The 25714-nt window shown below is 43.0% G+C and overlaps 1 protein-coding gene across 1 annotated transcript in view; it reads right to left on the bottom strand.

Moving 5' to 3' along the window:
* The window catches only part of EPAS1 (endothelial PAS domain protein 1), an 82048-nt gene extending 62744 nt beyond the window's left edge, over positions 1-19304 (bottom strand). The window contains exon 1 of the mRNA XM_068397167.1: positions 18981-19304. Coding sequence (XP_068253268.1) covers positions 18981-19006 — 26 coding nt within the window. The 5' untranslated portion in view covers positions 19007-19304. The remainder of the gene's footprint in view (positions 1-18980) is intronic.
* Positions 19305-25714: the final 6410 nt, after the last annotated feature.

Raw genomic sequence — 25714 nt, 5'->3', positions numbered from 1 at the left:
TAAGTGACAGTAACATTTACTATTCACTTCTGCTTGATCTGGTAGATCTGACATCCAGAGAACTTTTAAGATCTCTATTTTTCATAGTATGGCTAAGACTACACTTCCTCACCATAGCATATGCTGGGTTTTAACGTTAATTTTACAGTTCTTTCATTTCACTTTTCCAAACCGCATCCGTTTAAGCTTTTTAAACATACTTAGAGACACAAATGTACTAATTGTTGTTATTAAGACCTATCCTCTAAGAGGCTAAGTATATTGCATTACTACTTCAGACAGTAGGAGAAGCTGTTCCAAAACTCCTGAGGTCCTCAGTACTTAGCAAGACCGGATTTTATTGTATACAATAGAATTGTTATTACACACCTACAGCATTCCCTCATATGCACTGCTCCCTAATTACAGCATACAAGTCACAATATTGCATGAGACGTGGCGTGTTTTGCAGTGACGTCACAAGTTTGGCTTTCCCTGCTGACAGACTACAGCCTCTGGGCAAGTTCATTAAAAAAATTAAAATAAGAAGAAAATAAAATCAATATCAGCAACTCTTTCCCAACTGCGATACTCGTATGAAAGTATCTAAATAAAGTCAGGAGTATGCCCCACTCCCCTCTGCACAGCACCTACGAAGAGGTTTACAGATGTCACCCACTTTGCCAGCTGCAGAATGCAGTTCACTAAAAATGCTCTAATGTTCTTTGGCATCGTAAGCATAACCCAATTTCTGGTGTTTCCAGTTCGTCTTTACACAGTCTCTCCACAGATAAGAAGCTTATTCTTGCTCCTGTAAAAGTTCAGCCTGAGAAACACTGAGTAAGACCTTCAGCTTCAGGAAGGGGCAGGCATGTAGGGCTGAAAACACCCAGCGTGAGGCAGGCTGCTCCCTTCTGCCTTTATCTGTGAGCACAGGCATTTTGTAAGTGCGTATCCACCCTCACACGTCCTTCAAAGGAGAGCGCTATCTCACCGCACCAAAAGCCAAGTGACGGATGCTGCTATACCCCTCAGAGGTATCTATCGCTCCCCTTCTGTGGTGAGACACATGTGGGTTGGCGATCAGCGTCCTTAACACGAGCTCGCATGAAGCTCAAGACGTGGCTGAGTATGCAGCCACACAAGCAACACAGGGTGTTCCCTAGCTTCAAAAGTAGATTACCGCGTACAGCTACACGCTTGTTTACTTTACTGAGATCCATATTTAGACACGTATACAAGTGCACAATCCCAAGCTGTTTATTCAGACAAAACTCCCACTGAATGCAGCGGGTATGTGTCTGCCTGTGCAGCTGATGATTAAACCCTTAAATCTTCTGCAGCGCCCATTTGCACTTTTCTAAATAATCAAAGAAAAAAGAAAAGCAGGAAGAACGTGCCCATGCAACTGTGGACCTCTCTGACACTCGGCTACCTTTGGACTCAGAGAGCACGCGTGCCTCTCTAACATTGCTGATACATGTACTAAGGCCCAGTCCATCTATTTTGAACAAGAATTTCTAAACCTTGTTATTCTATATGCTGAGTAAATTTCCAGCTCTACGACTTCATAAGCCAAAACTTTTTTTTTCTGAAATCTTTTAAAACCGCTCAGATGGTTTACACAGGAGGGACAAATACTTTTTAAAAGAAACAGACTGTTGGGTCCTAAAATTTCTAATTGCTTCCATTTAGAGAGGAAATCCCTCTTTATTGCCTGTCAGCTGTGTTCTCTAGCTGGCTAAGTAATGCTCAGCCCAACACCTTTTGTAATTCTTAACACTTCTTCCTTAATCTTAATGCCAACCCAGTCTACTTCTACCATGCAATTCATAGTTGCATGGCTTATCCAGGGCTCCAAAACCATCAGTGAGAAACTAGCTTGGTATTGGCACATAAAGTGGCTTCTCCATCCCCAGCAAAAACATGTTGAGGTGAACCTGGTTTATTTGGCATCCATTCTGCTAGAGTTATATGGTCAAGCCATACTAGGAACTCTGGCTTTGCATCCCTCTGCCAAAAATGCAGTATATTTACACCAGACTCCCACAAGTGGTCACAATACTACAAAATGGTCTGCTAGATGTCAGTATTATCGCCACTATATTACTTTGACAATTCTCCAAGCATTATATTAGCTAGACTGTAGTCATTAAAATGTTGATCCTAAGAACACAAGGCAATAAACCACTTTTAAATAACCAGAAAAGCTTCCCTGATAATACACATTAACCAGTAAAAGTGTATTTTCCACTAAATTAATCAGAAGAATAGAGAGTGTTGCAAGAAGTCATGAGTAGGCAGCATGAACTTTTTGATGTCAAAGTTACTATGACAACTGGATAACCTGCATTCATGTAAGAGATGACAGAATGAGATGATTTAAACAAAATCTCACACAACTGTGATGACTAAGTCAATTCTAATGTTTTCCCTTAAAATGATTCTTCTGTTTCTTCAGGTAGCATTTAACTGGAAGATCATACAAGATCTGAGAGCTATAACACACAAATCAGTAAAGTCTATTACGTAAGTTTACAAACACACTGAAGTGACTATTTTGTAATCTTTGCTCTTCAGCTTTTCAAAAACATGCCAGGAACAGGGTTGCCAAAGAACATGAGTAACAGTTTGAAAACTGCATTTAGAAAGGGAGTCCTAGAAAGTGTCATGTTAGACAACTGCCTTTCTGAAAATGACAAAGCTCTGTAATTACATGCAGCGTTATATGTATACATACGTGCGCAAACACAAATCTTTTAAAAATAACCAGTATAAATGCAGAGCTACATGGCACAAACTGCTATGAAATTCACTTCCAAAACATATATACAAACAATCCAGGCTAATAAATGGTAAACGTTAATAAATACACTTGCTTCAACAGCAATGCAAAATTAATGCATATTTTAACAGTAGATAATTGCAGAAACAACTTGTGTGGAAGCATTAAAAGTCAGGAAAATGAAAAGACCATTTTCTTAAATACCTTGACTTGCTATCCTCATCTTAAAATTAATACTCAGGATACCTGGAGCACATTTTCAAGGCAAATGTAAGGACTTTTAACTGAGTGACTACTAGCAATAATGCGAATTTCATAGTGCTCTGAAAACATGCTCATGCATTGATACACTGCCTGCGGTGCTGCCTCCCCACCTCCTGAGTAACAGGTATATTTGTTACAGAAATCAGAGCAACAGCGGTGCATATTTCAAAGGCTCAGTCAATCTGAAGTCCTGCCTCGCGCTTATCTCGTCACGAGGCTGCGGCAGTCATCTTTATTGCCTTCAGACACGTCGGCATCGCCGAACACCCCTGCCGCCGGCGCTGGCGGTTTCCCTGTGGAAGGGCGCTTCCATCGGCGTCACCGCCGGGACACCTCCTGCCACTGACATGGCTCACCCGCACGTTTGCAGGACTGGCCTTTTAAAAAAAGTCAACCGTATAAACTGGGCAGTGACCAGATCAAGCTGCAGTTACACAAGAAGCAAGGAAATATTATGCAAGACCACAGGAAGTCAGAGGAGACAGCATTCTGGGCAGGCCTGGCAAGGAGTCTGTGTGAACTCCAGCTAACAAGCAAAGCTCGGTCATTGGCGCCAAATTCAGCAGAGAACATTCCCAGTGCTGCAAAGGATAACACTCCCCATGCTTTTGCCAGTGGGCTATATTCCAGGACGCCATGTACCTGATGAAATGCAGATAAACCCAGGTCTTATTTTTCGCCAAGTCTTCACTTATTTTTAAAATTTGGAGCATATTTTTGTCCAACATTTGTTAGAAGTGGCAAATGGTTTGTTTTCATCGCTTTGCTAATAGACCGCTTGTTCTAATGCTCCCTGTAATTTCAACTACAATAAGTGACCTACAAAGAAAAAGTTTGGCAGAAGCCTCATTTTTTCCATGCATCTTGCTCATCTCTACCTCCAGGCACTCTGCTAATAGGTATGTGAGGGTTATGGATTCCTTTTCCCTTGGCATTTTGGAATGACCACTGCAAGCAGACTTGGCGCGAAAAGATGACACCCACCTCGCACGCAACTGTACTATTTTAATCCGCTTCCATGTGCAAAGTAGTTGGGGTTTTTTGCACTTTCAAGAACTACCTCATCCAGGTCCTACTTGGAGAAGACATCATTAAAATGCAGCAAACTTTGTTTTCAAAATGGCTGAAAAAATTGGCCTTAATCCAGCAAACGTTCATCATCTAGCAATACATCAGTTTAGAGAAGTTTTATGCTTTGTTCTACGATTCACCTTCAAAACATCAATGATAAAAGGTTGGAGGTGGGAATCCAGTCTGAGGTTCACACACACATGCACGCTGCCAAACAAGAAGCGCAGCATGCAAAGTCTTACACAACACAAAACAATTACCAATTGTGATGAGTGTAGACAAAGCATTCTCAAGAGAATCTATTTTATGTTTGTAATCACCCTTAAAAAACACACAATAGCACTCTACTTCCAGCAAATACATAATACAAACAAAAACCAAACAGTAGGACTGCCTCGACTGAGGGAAGTGATTCCGAGAAGTGTAGTAGATCTCCAGTAGATACGATTGCCAACACCAGTGAACAGATTTTGAAAGTTATCATCGTTACCATCACTTATGGGAACGACAAACATATGCAACTCCCGTCTTCCCCATGGTTTGCACATGAAAAGGTTCCCATAACCTACCACTTTTGCAAAAATAATTAAACGAACACAGCAACAACACAGGAAAGTGAAAATGTTAGTGGTGACAATGCTCTCATTGTTACTGCCAGTATAACAATGCCCAAAATTAATCATGAACCTGACAACCAACACCAAACGTGCGCACAGTTGGACCTCAACAACCAAAACAAACCTTTCTACAGCCAGATCCAGAGTTAGAGCTATTTAGAAGTACAATTGTTTCTCCAGTTGAAGACAGCAATTCCTGTCCAGCAGAAAGAAGTCCAGCTGCACTTCTCGGGCTTGAGTCAAGCATACACTGGTGGCTTTAATGTGGCCAGTCTAAAACATCCCGCAGTATCAAGTGTTAGGATTAATCATAGTTGTGCAGCAGTTTCTTCATCCGAAACCAGTAAGGTCCAAGCACACCGAAACACTCAGAAATGCCCAGAGTAAGGAAAAACATTTTATTTGTATCTATTTCTACCAAACAGCAAGGCAAATATCTCAGGGTGAGTTTTTAAAATGCCACAAGGGTTAACCAGTGAACCACGTTTCAAAAACAAGAAGCCGCTGTGCTAGGGCACCAGCAAAACCAAGCTTCTCCAGGCTCTGCGGACTCCTGTTGGAGCCTGGCACCTGTGGCATAGCAGCCTGCAAGCATGGAGCTGGCTGGAGTTACTGCCCCTGCGGGGACACCTGTGACTTCCTCACCCGTAGGAAGTCTCTAGTCTCTACAGGGGAACGTGCTTGTGCTGCAGCCTTTCCCTGAAGCGATTACGACTCTCTTTCTGAACACCTATTCCCAGGAATTTAATATCCCCGAGATCTTTATAGCTCTATCAGGAATGGAGACAGAGACACACTGTAACAGTGTAAGCCTTGATTCTTCAAGAAAACAATCTAGAAAAGGCTAGTTCTTCTAATCACTGTCTGATCTTCTATTAAAAGTAAATATTTTCTTAAAATTTATTTTGCTAACAGCATTTCCCAGTAGCTCACCCACCCAAAATCCTTCTCCAAACTTCCCGTATGCAATTCATAGTCAGCTACAACAAACTATAATATACCTACCACCACAAGCAATAAAGCATTTACTTTCTCTGAGGTGGAGAGGGTGATGTTTTGACTCTCAATACCTAGTATGTGTCTAGTTTGAGGCCTTCTCTTTATTTTCCTTCAGTACAGTAATTTCATATTCCACAGCTTCGCTGTATGTCCTACAACAACTCCTGGTACGTGAGCAAACTAAATACTTTCAAAAACAGAGTGTACCAAAATAGATTTGCCCACTAAATAGTTCCTTCTTACAACTTTGTAAATCAGAACTGACTTCCTACACAAACAACAAGGTAAGAACAGATGCTTGCTCTGCTTTCCTCATACCTTACTGAGTGTTTGACCATTTCATTTGCTTAATCCACCTGCCAACAGAAGCAGAACCCAAGTGGAAAGATCATGAAATTCCCTTTCAAGAGGGATAAAGGTTCACACTACACACAGTTTATATCATATTTTTCTCAAAGGTATTTTCACAAAGCAGCACCCAGAGGTCTCAGGCAGGAACTGAACCCCATTTTGATAAAAGTTCTAGATATGAGACTTCAAAGATTCTGGAGCTGGCATTACTTTGGTACAAAAGCCAGAGCACTCAATCAGTTAAGTAAGGTACAAACAGAAACTAAGAAACCCGACCAACAGGAGCACACAGCTCAATGTACACGACTCGGTAGGCTCATTGCATGGTTGTAACCTACTCAAAATGCAATACAACATGGAATCGTTTTATGCTTGCACTGTGTTCATCACATCAGCTCCCTCTGAAAGAACGCTCTACGATGATTTCACATTGGGATGATGTTTTTCTTAAAGCTTTTAACAGGTCAGGCTGCAGACACGCTTCCTCTTTCTGCTCTGTCTTTAGGTGGACCTCTGCTCCACATTAGCCACCACTGCACCCGAAATCCTTACCGTGACCTGCAATGAAGACTTTGCTCCCTGCTCATTTTATTCCCCAGGTTGGAAGAGCACTGAAAAGTCACTACTTTTTGAATAAGCACCATTTGCTGTCCTCTGCCTCCTTTAAAATAAATTTAAAAAAAAAAAAACAAAAAACTCAGAAAGCAACATTGCTGGTCACTGTGGTTCGCTGCTTCATGCTTGCATTTAGAGAAGCTGGAATGTAGTTACACATAGTGTTTATGGCGGCATTTAGGTTTGGGGGGTGAGGGATGTTGTCCTAAGATTTGGCAGGCAAAGGGAAAGGAGCGGTGCTATACAGATAACACAGCTTCTTACATTATCTTTTTCAGGGCCTGCGTATACAGTATGCAAAGCTGCCAATAAAAGCCAGTATAAAATGTTAGGCTTTTCTCAATGTTTTTTCTTTACACTGACAAACGTGCCTGCTCCCTCTTCAGGCCTGCCCTGCCACCCATACACAGGAGAAGCCTTAACGTGAATGAAGATCCACAGGCTTCAGTCTATGTGGTCTATGTGAAGGAGCTTGCGTACGCTAACCTCTAAACCCATGTCAGATTAACCCTGTAATTCAGCACTGTTTCCCTTCTCACAGCTCTCAGTTCAAAGAAACTGAGAGCAAATGATTTCTGGCTGAAACCCTACTGAACTCCCCATCTGCAGAACAGACTGGTTTTGGTGTGACTGTCAAATCCTCCTTTTCGTTCTTATTGCCCCAAGGGTTGCTTGCTTGCCTGCTTTGTGATGAAATCTGAAAGAAGTAGGGGTTTTATCATCTCCCAGACGTTTTCAGGGCGTTGCAATCCCCTGCCACCACCACACCATCTCCTCGACTGCTTGGGGCGTCTAAATTGCACGTGGATCTTATATGACAGGAGAGACAAATTCAAAGGTGAAGCAAATGAAGGCATAGGTCACCCATCAGCATGTGGGTGTAACCTACATATTGAGGGATAATACAGAGTGGTGCAGTAAAGAAAGCAATTAACCAGGCGATGTAATAAAAGCGAGAGATAACCAAACTTCTTCCATTCGACAACCCCCTGTTTAAGCATTTTCAAGTCAGGTTTATCACATAAGCTTCTTGCCAACATCACTACAGCATTGTGTTAGGCATAGAAATAGAAAGTCCCTACTTTAAGAAGTTTACAGTCTAAATAAATAAGACACACAAAGGGTGGAAGGAAGGATATACTACCATCCCAGTTTTCCAGACTGGGAGCGAGGATAATGACGGAGATCAGCCACCCTGCCCAGGCTACGTTACCAACCCAACGCCCCCAGTCCCCAGCACGACAAAGAGCTGGGGCCAGGTGAGCAGGGCTTTCGGAGAGGGTACGGAGGGGAAAGGTGACAGGAGAAGCAGCTGCAGAGGCCAGAACCGCCTGCTGAAGCTACTGTTCAGCAGCCAGGTCAGCAACCAGACGCGGCTTTCACAGCCAGCTCTACTGAGAGCGGCGAACGAGCTCAAGAGACAGAATCCAAGAAATGGTTTTATTCAGCTTCGCTGAGCTTTGGCCCTGGTCCCCATGCCAAAGAGGCTTTGTTCGGGCCAGCCGCGCGGTTAACAAACAGAAGTAGGGTTGGGGGTTTGTTTTTCTTAAATGGGAAATAATGGATGTTTCGAAACACCAGCATTAAGTTTCCCTCAAGATATCTGCACTTGCTTCTATTTCATTTTCAAGCCAGCGCATGCCTAAGCGAACAGGATAGTCCCCTTTTGTGAATCACTGGGAACATAAATACAGCTTTGCTGTTATGTAAAAGCCAGTATTAAGACAACTTGAGCACAGAAAGGATGTTCTCATAAAAAGTCCCTCCAATTAGTAATGGCAATAAACACATCCTTCAAATCATTTTCAGAGGAACAACCAAAACCAGGAATTATTAACAGTAACTGATAGTCTTACAGCTGTCGCACATAAACAGCCCACCCAGAGCTCAACCATGCTACATTCTATCAGTCAAATGAGAAATCTTCCTCCAAATCACACATGTAAAAGCACTGCATTAAGCAATAAAGCGGGTCACCCCCCCTAAATGTTTCATTTTTCTTAAAAATGTAAGTAATGCTATTTTGTTAAGACCGGGCATTGTCCTCTTGCCTAGATAGGGTACTGGATTCCTCCTCTGCAAGCGAAGGTCACCCATCTCACATGCAAAAGTTGGCAAATTCCAATTCTCTGCATTCCCCAATGTACATGAGTCAGCTTAAAGGACAACAGGAAACGGGTTGCCTGGGTCAATATGGGGATACACTGGAAGAAGTAAACCAAGAGCTACATTCATCATGAATTTCCTTTGCAACAGAGATTCCCTTTAAGGAGGAATGGGAAACCCAGGGGCGGCTTGAGCCAGCGTAAGCAAAGCCCTGCTGCTCCTGCAAAGACAGCTCGCCCCTCCTGTGGGGGGGCAACATGCAGAGGCCATTCACAAAGGCTCACCCCTTCGGGGAAGAGGGCAAATGCAGCCTTCCCAGAAGAATCACCTGGCAAAAGCTCTACAGGAAAAATGCCACAAGTGTTTCCACCAATTTCCAATCTTCTCTCGCAGGGTATGAAACACACTGGAGGCAACTGAGTCCTTGGTAAAAATTCTGTACTGGAATACAGCTATAGTTGTTCACTGGGTTTGTATTCCAGAGACATACTACCTAAGGAGCTGTGGCACAAGAAAGCCACCTAATGTTGAATTTCTTCTCACGCTTGTATGTATGATGTTGCCACTCCACGGATCATTTAAAAGCCACTTTTGCTCTAAGCAAGCTTCATGTCAGCTTCAAGTCAATACTCTCCGTAATTACCTAACGGTCTGAAGATACTGTCATTGCCATCAGCAGATGAGTACATTATTTTATCATAATGGCATATAAAAATCTAACCAGGCACAACAACGCATACAATCTCACAAGATACTCTGGTACTTGCAACAAGTTTTGAATACAAATTGCATGACAGCTAAAAGTTTGGCACATTCCTAGCAACATTCCCCATTTACAAATGTAGAAACTCAGAGAAGGGTGGGTGTTTGTTTGTTTGGTTTTTTTTTTGGTGTTTGTTAATGTCATGAAGATCTTTGAAGTATTGTGACAACAAGTAGCCAATAACACCAAAGATTTACTGGCAGAGAGGGTGATACAATTGTGAATGGACAGGGCTCCAAGACCAACACCAGCCACAAGAAGGACCCAAACACAATGACTGAATAGGATTGCTTTGTAGTTTATCATACAAATGCAAGTGAGAAGACAGCAGTGATACCAAGAGTTTAAGTACCTTTTTATGGCAGTAAAGACCTTAGATATGCTAATGGCTGAAACAAAATACAAGGAATGTTCTTTAAGCTTCTTCCACCACCTTTATAAAAACTGCCTCATAACCACCCAACTTCATACTTCCTTCAGCTTATTACCTAAGCAAATATTTATCTTACAAGCACATGAATATATCTTAAAGGAAAAATACAGTAACTTTTAAACCCTACTAGATAATTTGCACCAAAACTTCCAGCTCTTAATGGATTTTTGCCAGTGCTAAGATTCTAAAAATTTTGCAAGGCCTCTGACACTATAAATTAGCAACAGCTTTCCCTTTTAAGAAAAGAAGGGCAATAGGGCACATTTTTCAGATTTCATGGAACTTATTCAGGCCATTGTATTGGCTTCTTAAACTGAAGTCATTCAGCAAATCACCTTGTGTGTATTAAATAATATATACTAAGGGGCTGAGAAGCTGACTACCTAAAGAAAATGCATGTACTAGGCCAAAGGTGGATATCGCCTGGAATCACCATATTTCAAGATATTATTATATCTGTTACTTAAAGCAATAGCTTTCCTGGGAAAGGCAAACATTTCTATCTCTCACTGTAGGTAGGCAGGTTTTCAAGACTGTGACTCTAAAACTGTCAGTCCTTCGAGAACAACCAAGTTCGAAATTCTGCAACATGCTGTTTTCACCTCTTCCACATTTTCACTTTCTTGTTTGTACTATCGGTAGCCGGTGATGTGGGCCAGGGGGTGAGGAGGGCCTTTATTGTTATGTTTTCAATTATACTACTGTCTTTAAAAAGCTATTCACATAACCAAAGCTAGAGAAGACCTTTGTCATCGCCGAGTCACATTTCCTGCCTAACCCAATCCAAAGACAACTAAATACTTTCGTCAGACTTTTGGTAATTTGTTTAAGCAACTGCAGTTTTTGAAAGACTGGGACTGTTTTGAGTTCAAGGCCTCAAGTGATGAGGGCTTCATGGGTAGTGGAAAAGGAATACCTAATATTTTGGTTTAGCAGATAAACTTAAAGAGAGTCTTCCTGAAAGGAAGACAGGAACTTGATTCAGGTCAAGCCACCAAACCAGATCCATGTATGTGTCTCATGGCTTTCAGTAAAACAAAGAAGATTTGGAAAAAAAAAACAATTGAGTCAAACATCAGAAAAGAAAGAAAAAAAAAAATCTTTAAATTAAAAAGAGGCTAAAGGTTACTTAAGTCTCATTCAAATGAAATTTAAAACATCCAGTATTAGATTAACAATGTAGTGCAACACAGGAATTCAGAAAGTTTCTTAAAATGAAGCCAAATCTAAAATGTTTCAGGACTCTCCAAATGTTTTGACAATTTCTCAATCCCATCCCTTCATTGCAGTCTAACACTAGCTCTTGTTTCCCCTGTGCACTGGAAAATTATTTTCCAAAAAAATATTTATTTTTACAGAAAATATTCACTCTACTAACTGCATCAGCAGCTCTTCCAATGCTCAGTAACCCGTTGTTAAAAACTTGCACCTTATATCTTACCTTCGTTTGCCTAACTCTAACCAAATGTATTTTGATTTATTAGATAATGAGTAACAAATATTTACAATAGATTAAGTTCACGTTTCAGTAGTTCCAAATAGTTTCTGAATGATCCTGGTAATCTTATTACACATACACCTTCAGACAGCCTGCTTGCTATCAAGTGCCATAAGTTACACCCACATGTTTCATCCATTAGGAGAGCTGCTCAGTTTAAAAAAAAAAAACACCAAAACAACACAACACACAACCCTCCCTATACCCCTTCTAATTTTAGCCTCTCCTTAGATAACACATTTTCCTGAAACAGAGAGATGGTCAGACTTCTCACACTGTTCTAGCTTCAATACGTTAGTTGTAAAAGTAGTTGAACATACTCAGTAACTCATATCCAAATATAAAGGGATGCTGCAGTGCTCCAGCTTTCTGTTTCGCCTGGGCTGTGGAGGTGGTGGCAAAAGCAACAGGGAATGAGTGATTTTGGGAAAAAAACTGAGGCAGGCAACAGAGCGCAATGTAGGACTCAGCCCTCATGGCTTTTCTGTAGAAAAAAAAAGAGTAGGGCAACTCACTAGAGCATGGCTGGGCGTACACCATCATCCCACATCCCCCACTGCCGTGGCTCCGGCTTCCAGGGACAGCCTCCAGGCCAAAAGCAACAAGACAGATAAGACTTTACACTGGTCATGGGCATGGCAGCATGGAAGGTGAGAAACAGGTTTCTCACGGGATATGTTGGTCATCAGTGTAACCATCCCCGCAGCAGGAAAGAGCTAATGGCCACGCCAGCGCGAGAGCACCCAGTAGAAAGACTTGTTTTCCGTTCAAAGAAACTTAAGGTAGGTTTGACACCAGCCCAGATCAGTAAGAAATAGCACCATCTGCCCACCACCTATTTCATAAATACATCCTTCATTTTACAGATCTGAAGGACTGAAGCAGATACTCGTGGGGGAATCATCATTCTGTTGACCTCACCCTCATCTTGGTACACTGTAAAATGAGCACTACGTTTACAGAGCAGATGGTGACCTAATTGCTACTACAACTAGTTGGGAAAAAATAGCTGAGGAGACATATTAGTTGCTGTGAGTTATCTTAAGATCATAACAGGGCAATAACTCTTAAGCTTAATGATGATATAGTAAAAAACCAAACAAACAAATCCCAGCCAAATCCCGTAAATGGCCACAGCCCCGTTGTTCTCTCATCACAATCCTCCTTTACAGCCTGTCCACATTCTGTCCTGTGGTTTTCATTCACGTAAGTCACAGCTGGGATTTAGGGACAGGCCTCAAGAAGTGGGGGCAAGGCATGGGCAACACACATTGAGAGATGCATCTACTTCTCCTGTAACTTCTTAGAAACACCAATAAGTTGTTGAGATCTTTTTGGAAAACAGTCAGTTTGGTTCTACAGATACTTCACAAATACTTGAGATTAAAACATATACCACTAAAAGGCTCTTTGCTTGAAAGAAGATCACTATGAAAGTACATACACAGCAGAACGAAGAAGCATTTGTAACTTGGGATATGGTTCAACATATTTGCATTAGGAATGAAAAACGCTAAGGAGCTGTATTATCCTGTTTTTTTTCCCACTTAAGAGCAGAAACAAAATAAGAAAAGCGTTTTTTCCTCCTGCCCAGATGCACAGAACTTGTTCAGAAAGCCGCAATAAGCCAGTATTAATTGCACACCCACAGGCTAACATAAAGCATTGGTAAAGCTTCTGAATTTTTTAGACAACCTTTTTGGAGGCAACGCCCTAAACATTCCCCTAATCAAAGAAAACTGCTGATTCTACATATTCGTGCACAGAGGAAGGGTCAAGACCAGGACACTTCTTTGACTGAAGATCAGACATAAAAATTAACTAAAGCAACTTTGCTTCTTGTCTGGCAAAACATTTGATGAGTTTCTGTAGAACGGAATATTGAATATTTGCTGTGTCATGTAATGCAACGGACAGAGAAGCATAATGGATACGTTATCCTACGCCAAACTCTGTAGTAACAGTCAAGTAAATTAAACTACAAGTCTAACTGTTTTAAGACTTAAACATGCACATTTAATCAGAATTTATTACGGTACATTTTGTTTCAGCTAAATTTTCTAGACCTAAATAAAGTCACACAGAAAAGAACCAAAATCATAATTAGATTTGAGCTCAAGATTAAATGAGAGTTACTTTGGAACATTAGTTACTTATCAGCCAATTGGCCTACTGTGCTTCATTAATCTACTTTCCAAATGCACAGTAAAATACAGTTTCCCATTTTACATACTTCAGAAAGAGTCTCCATGAAAAGTAGCCTTGTAAATTCAAGAAAGCTGTTATTTTTTCTTATATCAGCAGTCAAGATTTTATCCTCAGCAGATAACTACTTTATTATATTGCCTTTTAAGCAAATGGAGCACAAGACCGATAAATGAGGAAAAAAAATTACCAGCTGCATAATAATCATACTTGCACTTTTGCCTAATTTAAGAGAAGGGTTCTGTCAACCTCGTGCCAGCTACTAGTAGTAAAATTATTTATAACGACTAAGATATATATGACACTATGAATATTGGAGTAATTAACAGAATTAGCATTTCACAAATAGCTTTAGAGGAATAAAAACATTCCATATAACCAAATTATTTTTAAATATGGCCTGCCTTTGTATTGCTCATTTCCTTACTCTAATGTTTATTCTAATTCTCAGTTTTAAAAAGGTTATCCATTTGAAAATAACAGCAAAAAGTTCAATACTTGCAGAGTCCTGCCCCCACTACACCTAACAGCAGTTCCCACTTGGAACCTGAAAACAAAAATACTTAATGTTTATAAATCCATCACATTATAGAAAGGCAGAGAGATCCATTTTAGTACTCATGATGGGTCTCCTAAACTAGCAGCATTATCCCAAAACTCCTATTAGCAGAATAGTTCTAATATGCAAGTTATTCCCAATGACCCCCACAGGATAAACATGACAGAAGACGGCTAACATCAGAAGGTGAAGTGGAAAGGACATGACAAAGAAAGGTGCTGTATACTAAGGGGTGTTAGATTGTTAACGTGCTCTTGGGCTAAGTGCTAAACATGAGCAGAGCCAGCCCTTGTGGCATGCCTGCAAAGTACCAATCCTCAGAAGCCCAGGTACCTTGGGGAGGGTGGTACAGACCGGGAAGCACTCGCACTGCACACTGTTCCCACAGTGAAAGCCATTCAGCCCTCATTAAGCTCAAACGCTTCGACTCTGTAGAGGTGAAGCCACAGCAGCTGGGCAGCAGAAGTCAAGCTTTTCCAAGCAGGCCAGGACGCCAAGGCAGAACTCAGCCCAACCTCTGCTACGTGCCATTATAGGCAAAGGGAGACATCAAGGCATGCGTGCAGCCTGCCTTTCCTCACTGATGTGCCCTTGGATCACCCTCTGGTAGAAAAGCCCTTTCCACATGTGTAGAAATACAGTAAGGGTGGTGAATGCAGAAACCAGAAGGGGCGAAATCAAAGTATGATGAGTACAACTGGCCAGAGTCATTCCGTAAGACTTGTCAGCTATGAGCACTTGCATTTCTGGTGCTGAAACGAAGTCCAAATTTCCTAATGTTAACATACCATAAACATGTGCTAAACAAGCAATTTCAACAGATGTTCGTCATGAATTCAGGAGATTACATTTCCTTTTGATAACTACAAATAAGAAAAATTGTAAGGGCAGATGTTAACATCGAAGCAAACAGGAGTAAGTTAAAGACGTGGGCTACGCGTGGGGAGATGTTGAGCAATAACAAAACTCAAATGTTTTTTTTTATTAGTCTGCAAAGGAAAGAGTTCAAATCTCCATCAGCTGAAGTACATAAAGTGAGGTTTACAAGAATATAAGGAACAACCTACGTTGGCAAGTGGATGGACAATATCATCTAATTCACCACCATCACAGAATAACAGGCAAGAGGTAGTATACCTGACACCAGCTACATACCTTAAAAGAGGAAGCATACTGGGTAGAACAAAACTGAGACTGTACGTTTCCTGAAACCTGCAGTTTAACACCTTGGCACACCCAAACACTCCCATTTCCTACATCTGAATTACAGCCATTAAGAACCAGCGACTACCCGAGCTCTGGAGAGTAGTGCCATCAGGACCATTCCCTCGTCCAGAGGAGGAGCAGCCAAGAGTGACTTCATCTTGGCAGAATCCCTCTCCCGAAGTAAAGGTCAGTGAAAATTAAGGCACAAAGTGTCTCATTAGAGGGGCTCAACATCTAATGAACCCAAAGTGAAAGGGTAATTGAAAGCAGTCAGTTACCTAGTCAATAACTGGGAGGAATCCCGTTTGTTTACTATCTGGACCAGAAGAAGTTAAACAGATTTATATATTAGGTTGTTAAGATCACAAAACAGTACTGTGTAATTATATGGGGATCTCTAGTACAGAATCTCCCTGAGCTGCAAAATTGGTTTATTTTTCATACAACTGGAAAACAAACACAAAAATCCCCAAACACCACAACTGAAAAGGTGAAGCCAAACGATGCATCCTACTCAGTGGTACCTGATTTCTCCTGAGCCTGGTTTCAAGCTTTTCTCAAACATACTCTGTTGTCCATCCAGAACAGTCCATTTAACACACCATCCATTCCTAATAAAATAACTATGTCCCTCAAATAATTCAAAAACACATGATGACTGAATAATTCAAAAACACACCAAGACATTCTACAAGACTGCCCTAATTAAATTGGGACCTATCTACCAATTGTCATTTTACTGCACAATGGTCACAGGTTTTTTTTTCCCTTAGCTTTTATTATTTTGCTGAAATGTGTTTTACCCTCTTACTCCTCCTTTCCCCAGTTTCTAACTACTGGCATTCTAGGAAACATCAGCCTTTGTATTTAAGACTCTGTAGATATTGATTATTTTTTTAAATTAAGTTAAAATAATAATCATATTAATCTCAGCTCAGTATCTTGGAACAACTTTAATGTGGGAAATCAGCCTATTCAAAGTGTTAGAACATTTGTTCCACAGGAAGCAACTGCTCTTTTCTATGGACAGACAGAGCTTCAAATGAGAACCTGAGGATGCTCTTTAACTTAAACGGACCATTAAAAGAATCAAAGATTATCTTCCATAGAGCATCTGTTTGACAGTAAGAGAACCGCTCCTCTAAACATATGTTCCAGAGCTGCCTGCAAATCTGGTAAACCAGATTACCCCCACCACCTTTTCTCCCTGAAACTGATTTATAAATGCTATTAGCGAGTCAGGTTAGAGTTCCTAGCTGCATATCTGGATAGAGATCAAGCAAATAATACAACAACTGTTGAACTCAGGGCTATAAATCTATTCTATAATAGTATTAGAAAATTAAAATAAAATCTTGCTTCAATAGCCTATACGGGGTACGTCCCCAGTAGGGAGGTACATACATGCACAGACCAAGAGGCATAAGCACGCTATCTTAAATCCCTCATCTGATACTCTCCCAGTTCCTCCACAAACATTAATTGAAAGAACAATCCCATAAGCCAGATAACAATTAACTTACTTCTGAGAAAGACAGAAAATTGTCACAATATTTACGTTAAATCAGTGACAGAGTCAGGATTAGCATTCAGACTTTAGTCCTGTGAAGTTTCTGTGTTGTGTGTGAAGAGTATTTCCACAAAGCACTTCAGAGTGCTGTCCTGCAAGATCAGACAGCGCTCAATCCCTGTGTTTGAAAATTAAGAGGCTAAAACTGAAGAGAATAAGATTAAAAAGAGGTAATACAATGAATGCAGTGTATTTTCCATATGTACACAATTTCATTCTTCTCATCCCTATAAACTACTATAACACATTTTTTTAACTACATCGTACTGTACTATAATTTTTTTACTCTCTTGTTCAACACAAGAGGACACAAAACATACCCATATTTTATACCCTGCACAGAAGATTGATACCTAGAACAAAATACACTTGAGGCAATTGTTGAACCTTAACACATTAGTGTGTGATAAACTGAAGCTAGCTACATGGAAAATGTATGGTTTATACTACAATACCTCCCCTATTACATCGTCATAGGGTGACTCAACAAAAAAGGAGCTATGATACAAACCAAAAAAAGTGTTTAAAGTTTAGTGCATCATCAACTGGAAAGTACACATGACAAATAACAAGATAAAATTCTTAGTCTGTAAATCACGTTGTTTATGAACACAATCTATAGTCAGAACAGCAACCTGAGCCAATAATAGACTCAGCCTTGTGACTGCCTGCTGTATAAAACAGACCGAATAAATACCCTGTTACGAGACTTTGCGGACCCTTACTCACTTGCTTAGCCTTCACCCATGTCAGCGCCCTCACTCATCCACAGGACTTGTTTATAGGCTTAGAACCACGACTAGTTATTTCTTTTCTTAACCTCCACTTGCAACTTCTGTGTTAGGGATCGTGAGTTTTATTTTCATGTTCAATCTCAAGAACCAACAGGAAAATACACTCTTTGATGCAACTACAAAAAAACTAGTCAGTCACTTTTATTCCCTTTGGAAGGTTCATTATGGCAACATGGAAATGTCTAGCTTTACATCCTCTTCGCACAGGCGTAACTGCCGGAGCGCAGCGCCCGGCGAGGCGCTCCTGGAGCTCCCAGCCCTCGAGGAAAACTTGCTGACAGCCGAGGAACTTCACGAACCGCAGGAGATGCGAGTCCCCCGCAGAACCCGGTCAGCTTCGCGGGCTGGAGCGAGCAGGCTGTGCCCAAATGGATTAGTTTTATGCCATTACTAAGCGCGCACATAGCCTGTCAATTACATCTACCTGATTTTAATTACGAAACACGTCTTGCCAAGGGTGCTCCCTTTAAAACCCCCGTCCTCACCTGAAAAACAATTTCCTAATAACTAGGTCCTAATTGATAGCAAATAAGCCCTGCCATAGCGTGCATTAAAGTCATCCCGCAACAGCGGCGGACCCCGCCCGCACCCGCTAGGTGCACCTGCCCGCCCGCCTGCCCGCAGCCCCCGCCGGGCACGGCCGGAGCCGGGACCGGGCGGCCGCCTTCCCTGCGGATGGCGGCGGCAGCTCGGGACGCGTCCGCCGGGGCAGGGGCCGCTTCCCGCAGCGGCGGCTCCCAGGGCGCTGCTCGCCGCGGTGCCGCCCGGCGGGGGCAGCTCCCCGGGCAGGCGCTCCCCGGCTTGGCTCGGCGGCGGCCGGGACGGGCGCCGCTCTTCCCCCGGCGGAGGAGCGCGGGCTGTCCCGGCGGAGCCCGGCGCTGCTCCCCTGCCCCTCTGCCCGCCAGCCCCAGCCTGGGCGAACTAACGCCCGCCGCAGCCGCTACCGGCGCCCGCAAAGGCTTCCGCTCCGGAGCCCTCGCAGAGGAGCCGCAGCGGTGCGAGGCGAGGCCGCGCCGTCCCGCCACCAGCGCCGCCCTCGGCCCCTGCCCGCGGGGAGACCCGCCGCAGCCCCACGCGGGACGGCGCTGCCGCGGGGGAAGGGAGAGCCGGAGGAGGAGGACGAAGCGGCCTGAACAGCCCCGAGCCTCGCCCGCGGCCCCCTCACCTTTTCTTCTCCTTGTCAGCTGTCATCGCGGCGGCTGCCGGCTCCTGCGCCGCCTCTCGGGCCGGGCGGGCCGGGGCGGGCTCAGCACCTGCCCGCGGGACGCGGGAACTCCGCAGGCGGCGGCGGGCGGGCGGGCGGCTGGGGGTCGGGGGTCCGATTCGGCCGGGTCGCCCCCGAGGCGGGCGTACAGTCTCAGGACACTGCCGAGGATTGTACGGCCCGCCCGGGGGAGGCAGTGGCTGCTGCGGGGCAGGAGCGGCGCGGCGGCGGGCTATGCGGCTCGGCGCCGCCCGCAGAAAGTTCTCACTTTAAACCTTGGGCCGCCGCCGGCCGCGGGGGCAGGGCCGGCCCCTCCGCCCCGGACCCGGCCCGGCCCGGCCCCCCCGCCGCCGCCGCGCCCGCCAATGGGGGCCGGCGGGGCGCCTCCGCCGCGCCCCGGCCTCCCCGCCCCCGGCACCGGCCTGCCCGGCGGCGCCGCGGGGGTCAGCGGGGACGCCCCCGCCCCACCGGCACCGCTCCGGATCCGGCAGGGGAACCCGCCCGCGGGCGCCGGGACGCCTTTCCCTCCGCCACCCTTTTATTTTTTTTTTTTCCCAGTTGTTTAACTTATTTATTTGTTTTGCATAAGACGTTTTTACCCCGGTATGTCCTAGCGCGCCGGTGCGGTCGTAGGGGCTGGGGGCGCCGCCGCACCTGCCCCGCTGCCGCGGAGCGACTGGGACATACCCCGGCGCAGCTCCCTGCTTAGAAACCTGCTTTCGCCCCTCGGGGCGCCCAACGCAGCCCGAGGCGGAAGGGGGGTGTTTTAAAAAAAAAAAAAAAAAAAATATAATAGTAAGCAAGCGCTCTGCACGACTGGCACTCACGGTAACGGCCGCGCTGGCTTTGGGACACGCGCTGGAGCTATCCCCGACGTGGGGGATCGCCCGCTGGTTTCGGTACCAGTCACGCACAGAGGAGGGGGGGAGGGCGGCAGGGGTCGGGGTTAGAGGGATGTGCAAAGGAGCGGGGGGTTCTGCACTTCTGGCTCCCTGATGGGATTTCCTCCCCCGCTCCTGTTTTTCAGTTTTATTTTCTGTGGCATACTGCGTATTTCAAATCGCACACTTGTAAAACGCCTGGTCGACGCACAGCAAAGTGTGGCAAGAAGTGCCAAGGCTCAGCTCATGCTAACACCTGCTGCGGGTTGCTGCAGTTAAGATCAATGTAAATAACAAGAAAAAGAACCCTCACTTTGATTTTTATTTATTTTACACCAAAGCAACTAAGCTTGCTAGACAAGGGAGTACAAGAATTTTTCTGAGATTGTCTTTCATCACAGCAGAAACTGCAGTTTACCCTCATGTTTTCTGAGGCTTACCTTACATTTTTACATCTCGAACCAAAACGCATACCTTTGCATTAAACTGCACCCGGTTTCCTGTACTTCTGGAAAATGCAAGTACTGCAGGCAAAATGGGCCAAAGTAGATTGATTTCTTGGTTATTCAAATCTGAGCAATTTCCCTATGCCATGTCATAGGCTGGTTTGTGTACAATGGGGTCAGAGGGTTTTTTTTTTCTTTTATACAATACGAATGTTTAAAGAAATGCATTTGGGTTTGAATTTGCATATTCTGCTCTCAAGTCTTAAGAGCTACACATGCTTACACAGCAACAGCCTAATTACGTGGTAACCATTGGGGTTTTTTTCTTGTTATACAAGAGAACCTAAACAAAAGAAACCCACAAACATTTAAAACCCGAGTAAACTTAGTCAAATACAATTTGTGTATGCAGGACTAAATTTAACCTTCTGGGAACAAGAGAATGCAATAGGATCAAAGAGCCGAGTCACTCATTTCCTAGATTAAATAGACTTCTTCGTCCTTCATTGATCTCTGCTGATGTCAATGCTCCTTGCTGTATCTTAAAGCACTTCACTTGGATAAGCAACTCACCTTCGAAAATCAGACAAGAAAAGCATTCAAATCGGCTAAATCTAAAACACTCAGTACATTTCAGATATTTCAGGTCTAGCCCATAGGCCTAACTCTTGTTGGCTCTGCCTACATGGATATAGTGGAGCTGATTAACAGTATAAATCTCTTGCTCTCTTGACCAGCGAGGCCTAAAGGTGCTTTCACAACAGGAGAATTCACATCTAAGCACCACTGAAGAACCACCACCTGTCCTCCTCTGTGGAGACAGACTGGTGGGCTTCAACACAGGTCAATGTCCAGCAAAAGCAGAATCTTGCTGCTGCGTCAGAAAGGTGAAGCAAGACCGAAGTGATTCTTACAGCTCCCTCGCAACTTCAGTTCCTGAAGTGGTCTATACTATTATTTCTGGCAACTGAGCTCCCCATCTTGACCATGAATAAAATAAATGATCTGTCTTATGCAGCTTGCTTTAGTAGTTAATTCCCTCTCTTTCCCATGACTATTCAGGGAGGAAAAGATCAAATATATATTTAATAGCAGTGTCATTCTACTTGACACATTTTGCAGCAATAAGGGACCCCACAGCACCTGCAGGGATGCAGAAAGCTTTCTCCTTGCTGGGGAATGGTAGAGAGAATCACACAATTTTATTCTCAAATGCACCTCATTACTGCTTTGATCTCCTTTATGGTCAGTCAATGCTTATTAACAGCAGTATCCACCCTAAGGTGGACCTTCTCTAATCTTAGACTACCCAGAAGCTTCAATAAGAGCCACACAGTGAATGCATTTACTCTACAAAGGTACATTATTTAACCTGCAGGAGATGACAACTGCTGAAAAAGCCAAGAAAAAACTCAAACTGACAGTATGCACAGTTTGTCCTCTCAATTACCATCACCATTATACGGGCTCTTTCTGTTTCGTATTCCCATATTACTCCTTATATTTTATCTCTTATTTGCTACATTTTGCACTTGGCTTAGAAAAGGTAGGTGTAATTCAGAGAAAAGCTCAGGGAATGGGAAGAAGTACCCAGAACACTTCATGAGCCGACCTTAGCGTGGGTTAGCTTCTGTGTCCCCCCCCTCGCCCCCACCATCAAGGTTTCCAGCAGAATCAACATAGCAGATGGGGCTTCCTTGCTCTTGGTGGTCAGAGAAAATATAAGTATTTATGTTGTCCACTCTGTTCTGTAAATTATATGAGGTGACACACATTGCTCCTATGTGAATTATTCTAGAGATGCTACAGGAACAGAAAGTCCTTGATTTCCTAAAAGCAACCTTCAGATGAGGTATTTGAAATGACTCATTAACATCTGCTGGGATAGCAGAGGCTTGTTTTTGAAGGGCCCTTCAAGTCTACACGGGATCAGTTTATGTCAGCTGTGTTTGGACTAGGCTCTAGGCAAAAAAAACCCTGAAGACTTACAAAAAGGAAACAGTGGTGTGTTAGCAATTTTCATGATCCACCCTCAAGTTTAAACTACACTGAGAAATTAGAAAATCTGCATACGGTAGTGAGTGGGCCCCTGGTGCTCAGCTCATCCTTCTGCTGTTCCTGGGCAGGAACACCCCATCACCCAAACAAGACTGCCATTTATTCTGAAACACACCACTGATGTAGGACCAGTTATGCTACACTGTGTTTTCTCAGAATGTGCATATGTATGTAATCAGCCATCCAAATCAGCGCTTGCACCAGTTTGAATGCGCATAGCTATCAGGAGCGAAGTGAAAGCAGTTCTAATACCCTGTTTTATGTATGCATGCTACTGGCGCCTGTACTGACTGAAGAGCTTGGTAAAACATACAGAAGTTCAACATTGTTCAGCAATTATTGCTCCAGAGTAGTCCGAAGAACACATGGATACTCCATCCCTTGCAGCAGAAGCATTATTACCAAAATTAAAAACAGATTGTTAAGAGGATGAAGTGTTTCAGATTCATTAATAGTCCCTCTTAATTTTCTTTCTTTTTCTGGCTCCTCAATGCTGTTAAAAAGTACAACAGCAAAAAGTTGATGCTTGTAATAACAAATACTGACATTATGGGAAAGGGAAGGGGAGAAAGGAGAGCTCTGTTACTGCAGCACAGCTGATCCTTTGAAGGAAAGAGACAGCATTCTTCACTTACTCATATCAGAGTAAGTTACAGCCACAGAACATTTATTACACACGACAGCAAATGAGAGAGCAAAATATCAAACTTCTTGTTAATTTGTTAGCAGAGGAAAAAGTTATAAGCTAGATAAAACATAAAAGGTCCATAGGAGAAAGTGGGGACTACTCAGAGATGTAACAAGAACGCCAGAACTGTGGTGCAAAGCAATGAAGTACTGTTCTTTGTGCGACCCATGGCTTACATGCACTCACACCTTTCGTAATTACAGGTGCGTGCCTGTGTCTTGGTATAGCCGTACTTTCTGCAAAATCGGTGGCTGTGCCCTTTCTCCACGGTGGCACCAACCACTTGCCAGGGCAGGAAACCTCACCTCAGCTAGCACACGTGGGGTCTTTAGGGTTCCTTTGCCTATTGCTACAGTTTCATGCTAGAGACAGAATTCTTATACAAGAACATATATTAAGACACATATATTGCTCTTATACAAGAACAGATATTAAGAACAACTTATAACAGCATTGTCCCTGTTACACTAGGCAGAAAGCAATACACTGTAGGCAATTCTGGACCAGCCAGTTTAAAATGTCATTTTGAGGGAATACATTAAGATGTCGCTGAGAACTCCCAAATACTGAGTGCACCCCTTCAAGCAAGGCTCACAGATAAGCTCCGGTGTTTTGAGGCATTGATCACTTACAGACACATTCCAGACGTTTCAGCCATCATACTCCCATGAAAAAAAAAAAGACATGATGGCCAAAATGTTGGGAATGTACCTGTAAATATTAAAAGGCTTAAAATTACTCAGCTTATCTTTTAGCCTTTTTCAAAATGACATACTGAAGATGTCTTAGGCCTATCCCAAGGAAAGGTGGTGAAACAAAGAAAGTCTAATTAACATAGTGATCTGTTGCAATAGAATCAGTTTAGAAAGAAAACTGATGATGAATAAGTACACAGAAACACTCCCATCACAATACTGGGAACCATCATTTTGAAATTTTGCTAAGGCTCAACCAAGAAACCAAGGAGAAAACAGATGCAAACTGGCCTGTTCAATGAAGAAGGCTTTTGGTTTGGGTTTTTCCCTTGACCTCCAATAGCTTATTGTTTAGAAATACTATGTTTCACAGTTACATTTTTTTTTTTTAATTGGCCTATGGAGAGTAAAAGCTGAACACATTTGCTAAGCAGGACCCTGATTCATCATCTAGAATGCAAACAACTGCCAGGCAGCCAGGGCAACCACTCAGCAGCTTAAAAACTTAGGGCACGTGTGAGACTCCAGCTTACTTAAAAAACTTACTGAAGAGGAGTGACCTTAATCTAGGAATATAGTCTGCTACTGCATGCTTTTTGATATATAATGCAATAACAGTCCAATATAATGAAAATGAAGTATGAAGCAGATATGGCCTTAATTTGCCGAAGTTCTTACGCAGTGTTCCTGGAAGGTAGGCACCACACAGATACAATATTGTTACCTCCTACTGTATTTTGACTTACTTACTTTACCTTCTAAATTACCCACACTAGCTGTCAGTCGGGCAGAAGAGTCTGCAGCCTCCTCCTGCTCCTTGACAGTAGCTCTGAGAAGGAAACATGGGTGCAAGATCACCAGAGGCGTGTTTTACTCAAAGCCAACAAAAGCAACAGTAACATTTAGGAGATGGGAAGGGAAACCATTCCTCTGGGTGGATTTTAAAAGCCAAATTTTGTAGCGGTGTTTTTAATACTCATTACCTCCTGTCCCCAAGAAACAGTTGTCATCACAGGAGAGAAGAAGCCATATAAACACTAGCAAAAGCTCTTTGTGCTGGATGAATGTCCAGAGACGTGGGAAGCTGTGATTGAAGATTTTTGCAATACTGAAGCTGATACCAATGCCTAGTAGTTAACATTCAGTCATTTGACAAATATTTATTTAGAAACAGTGTAACATGCCCACTGCAGAACTTTGAGTTTTAAAAAGAGCTGAGAGAGTTGTTGTTTTTTTTTAAAGAACCTAAATATCAAAGGCAATGCAGCTCCTAATCTTTTAATCTCTGGCGGTTACTTCTAGAAGGTTTGCATGGCACGTGGGTGATGTTCAAGCCTATACTGACTTTCTATATAGCAGTAATTTCCCTCTAATGTAATTCCAACGAAAACTCAGGTTAGAATGAAACTGAAGCAATGAGCTCTCTTCTTTATCCCAGCACTAAATGCTGATTTAACCCTAATCCAGGCAAATAGATTCGGGCTTTGTTTTTATTCGCTGAAGACTAATTTACTTTAATGAAGATCTTGAAAAGTGTTTGTTTTAAAACAGTCATTCTTAAATTACTGATGTTTAACAAAGCCACTGAACCCATTAACCCTGTGGACACTTGTCACCTAAAGAAGATGACAAATTATTGTAAAACTGCAAAAAAATCCTAAATTCTTCAGGTGTTGCAATACTAAATGCCAAATCCCTGCCAAAAAATGACCTTTTCTGGGAGCACAAAACTGTCATAAAAAGATACATTCCTTATCACTGCATCCTTTGAAAGAATCACACAGTATTGCTGGAGCTCTCAGACTTCTAGATCTTTTTCTTTTGTCCTAAAGAAAGGCAGTTTTTAGTGGGTGAGGTTCTTGGTAAATGAAATCCCAGCCCAAAAGGTACTGCGGTACAACTCCCAAACGTATCCTGGGTACTCTAA

Source organism: Nyctibius grandis, chromosome 1 (genome assembly GCF_013368605.1).
Source record: "Nyctibius grandis isolate bNycGra1 chromosome 1, bNycGra1.pri, whole genome shotgun sequence".
Lineage (NCBI taxonomy): Eukaryota > Metazoa > Chordata > Aves > Nyctibiiformes > Nyctibiidae > Nyctibius > Nyctibius grandis.
Note: the sequence above shows the minus strand (reverse complement) of the source record. Positions and strands in the feature narration are given on the sequence as shown.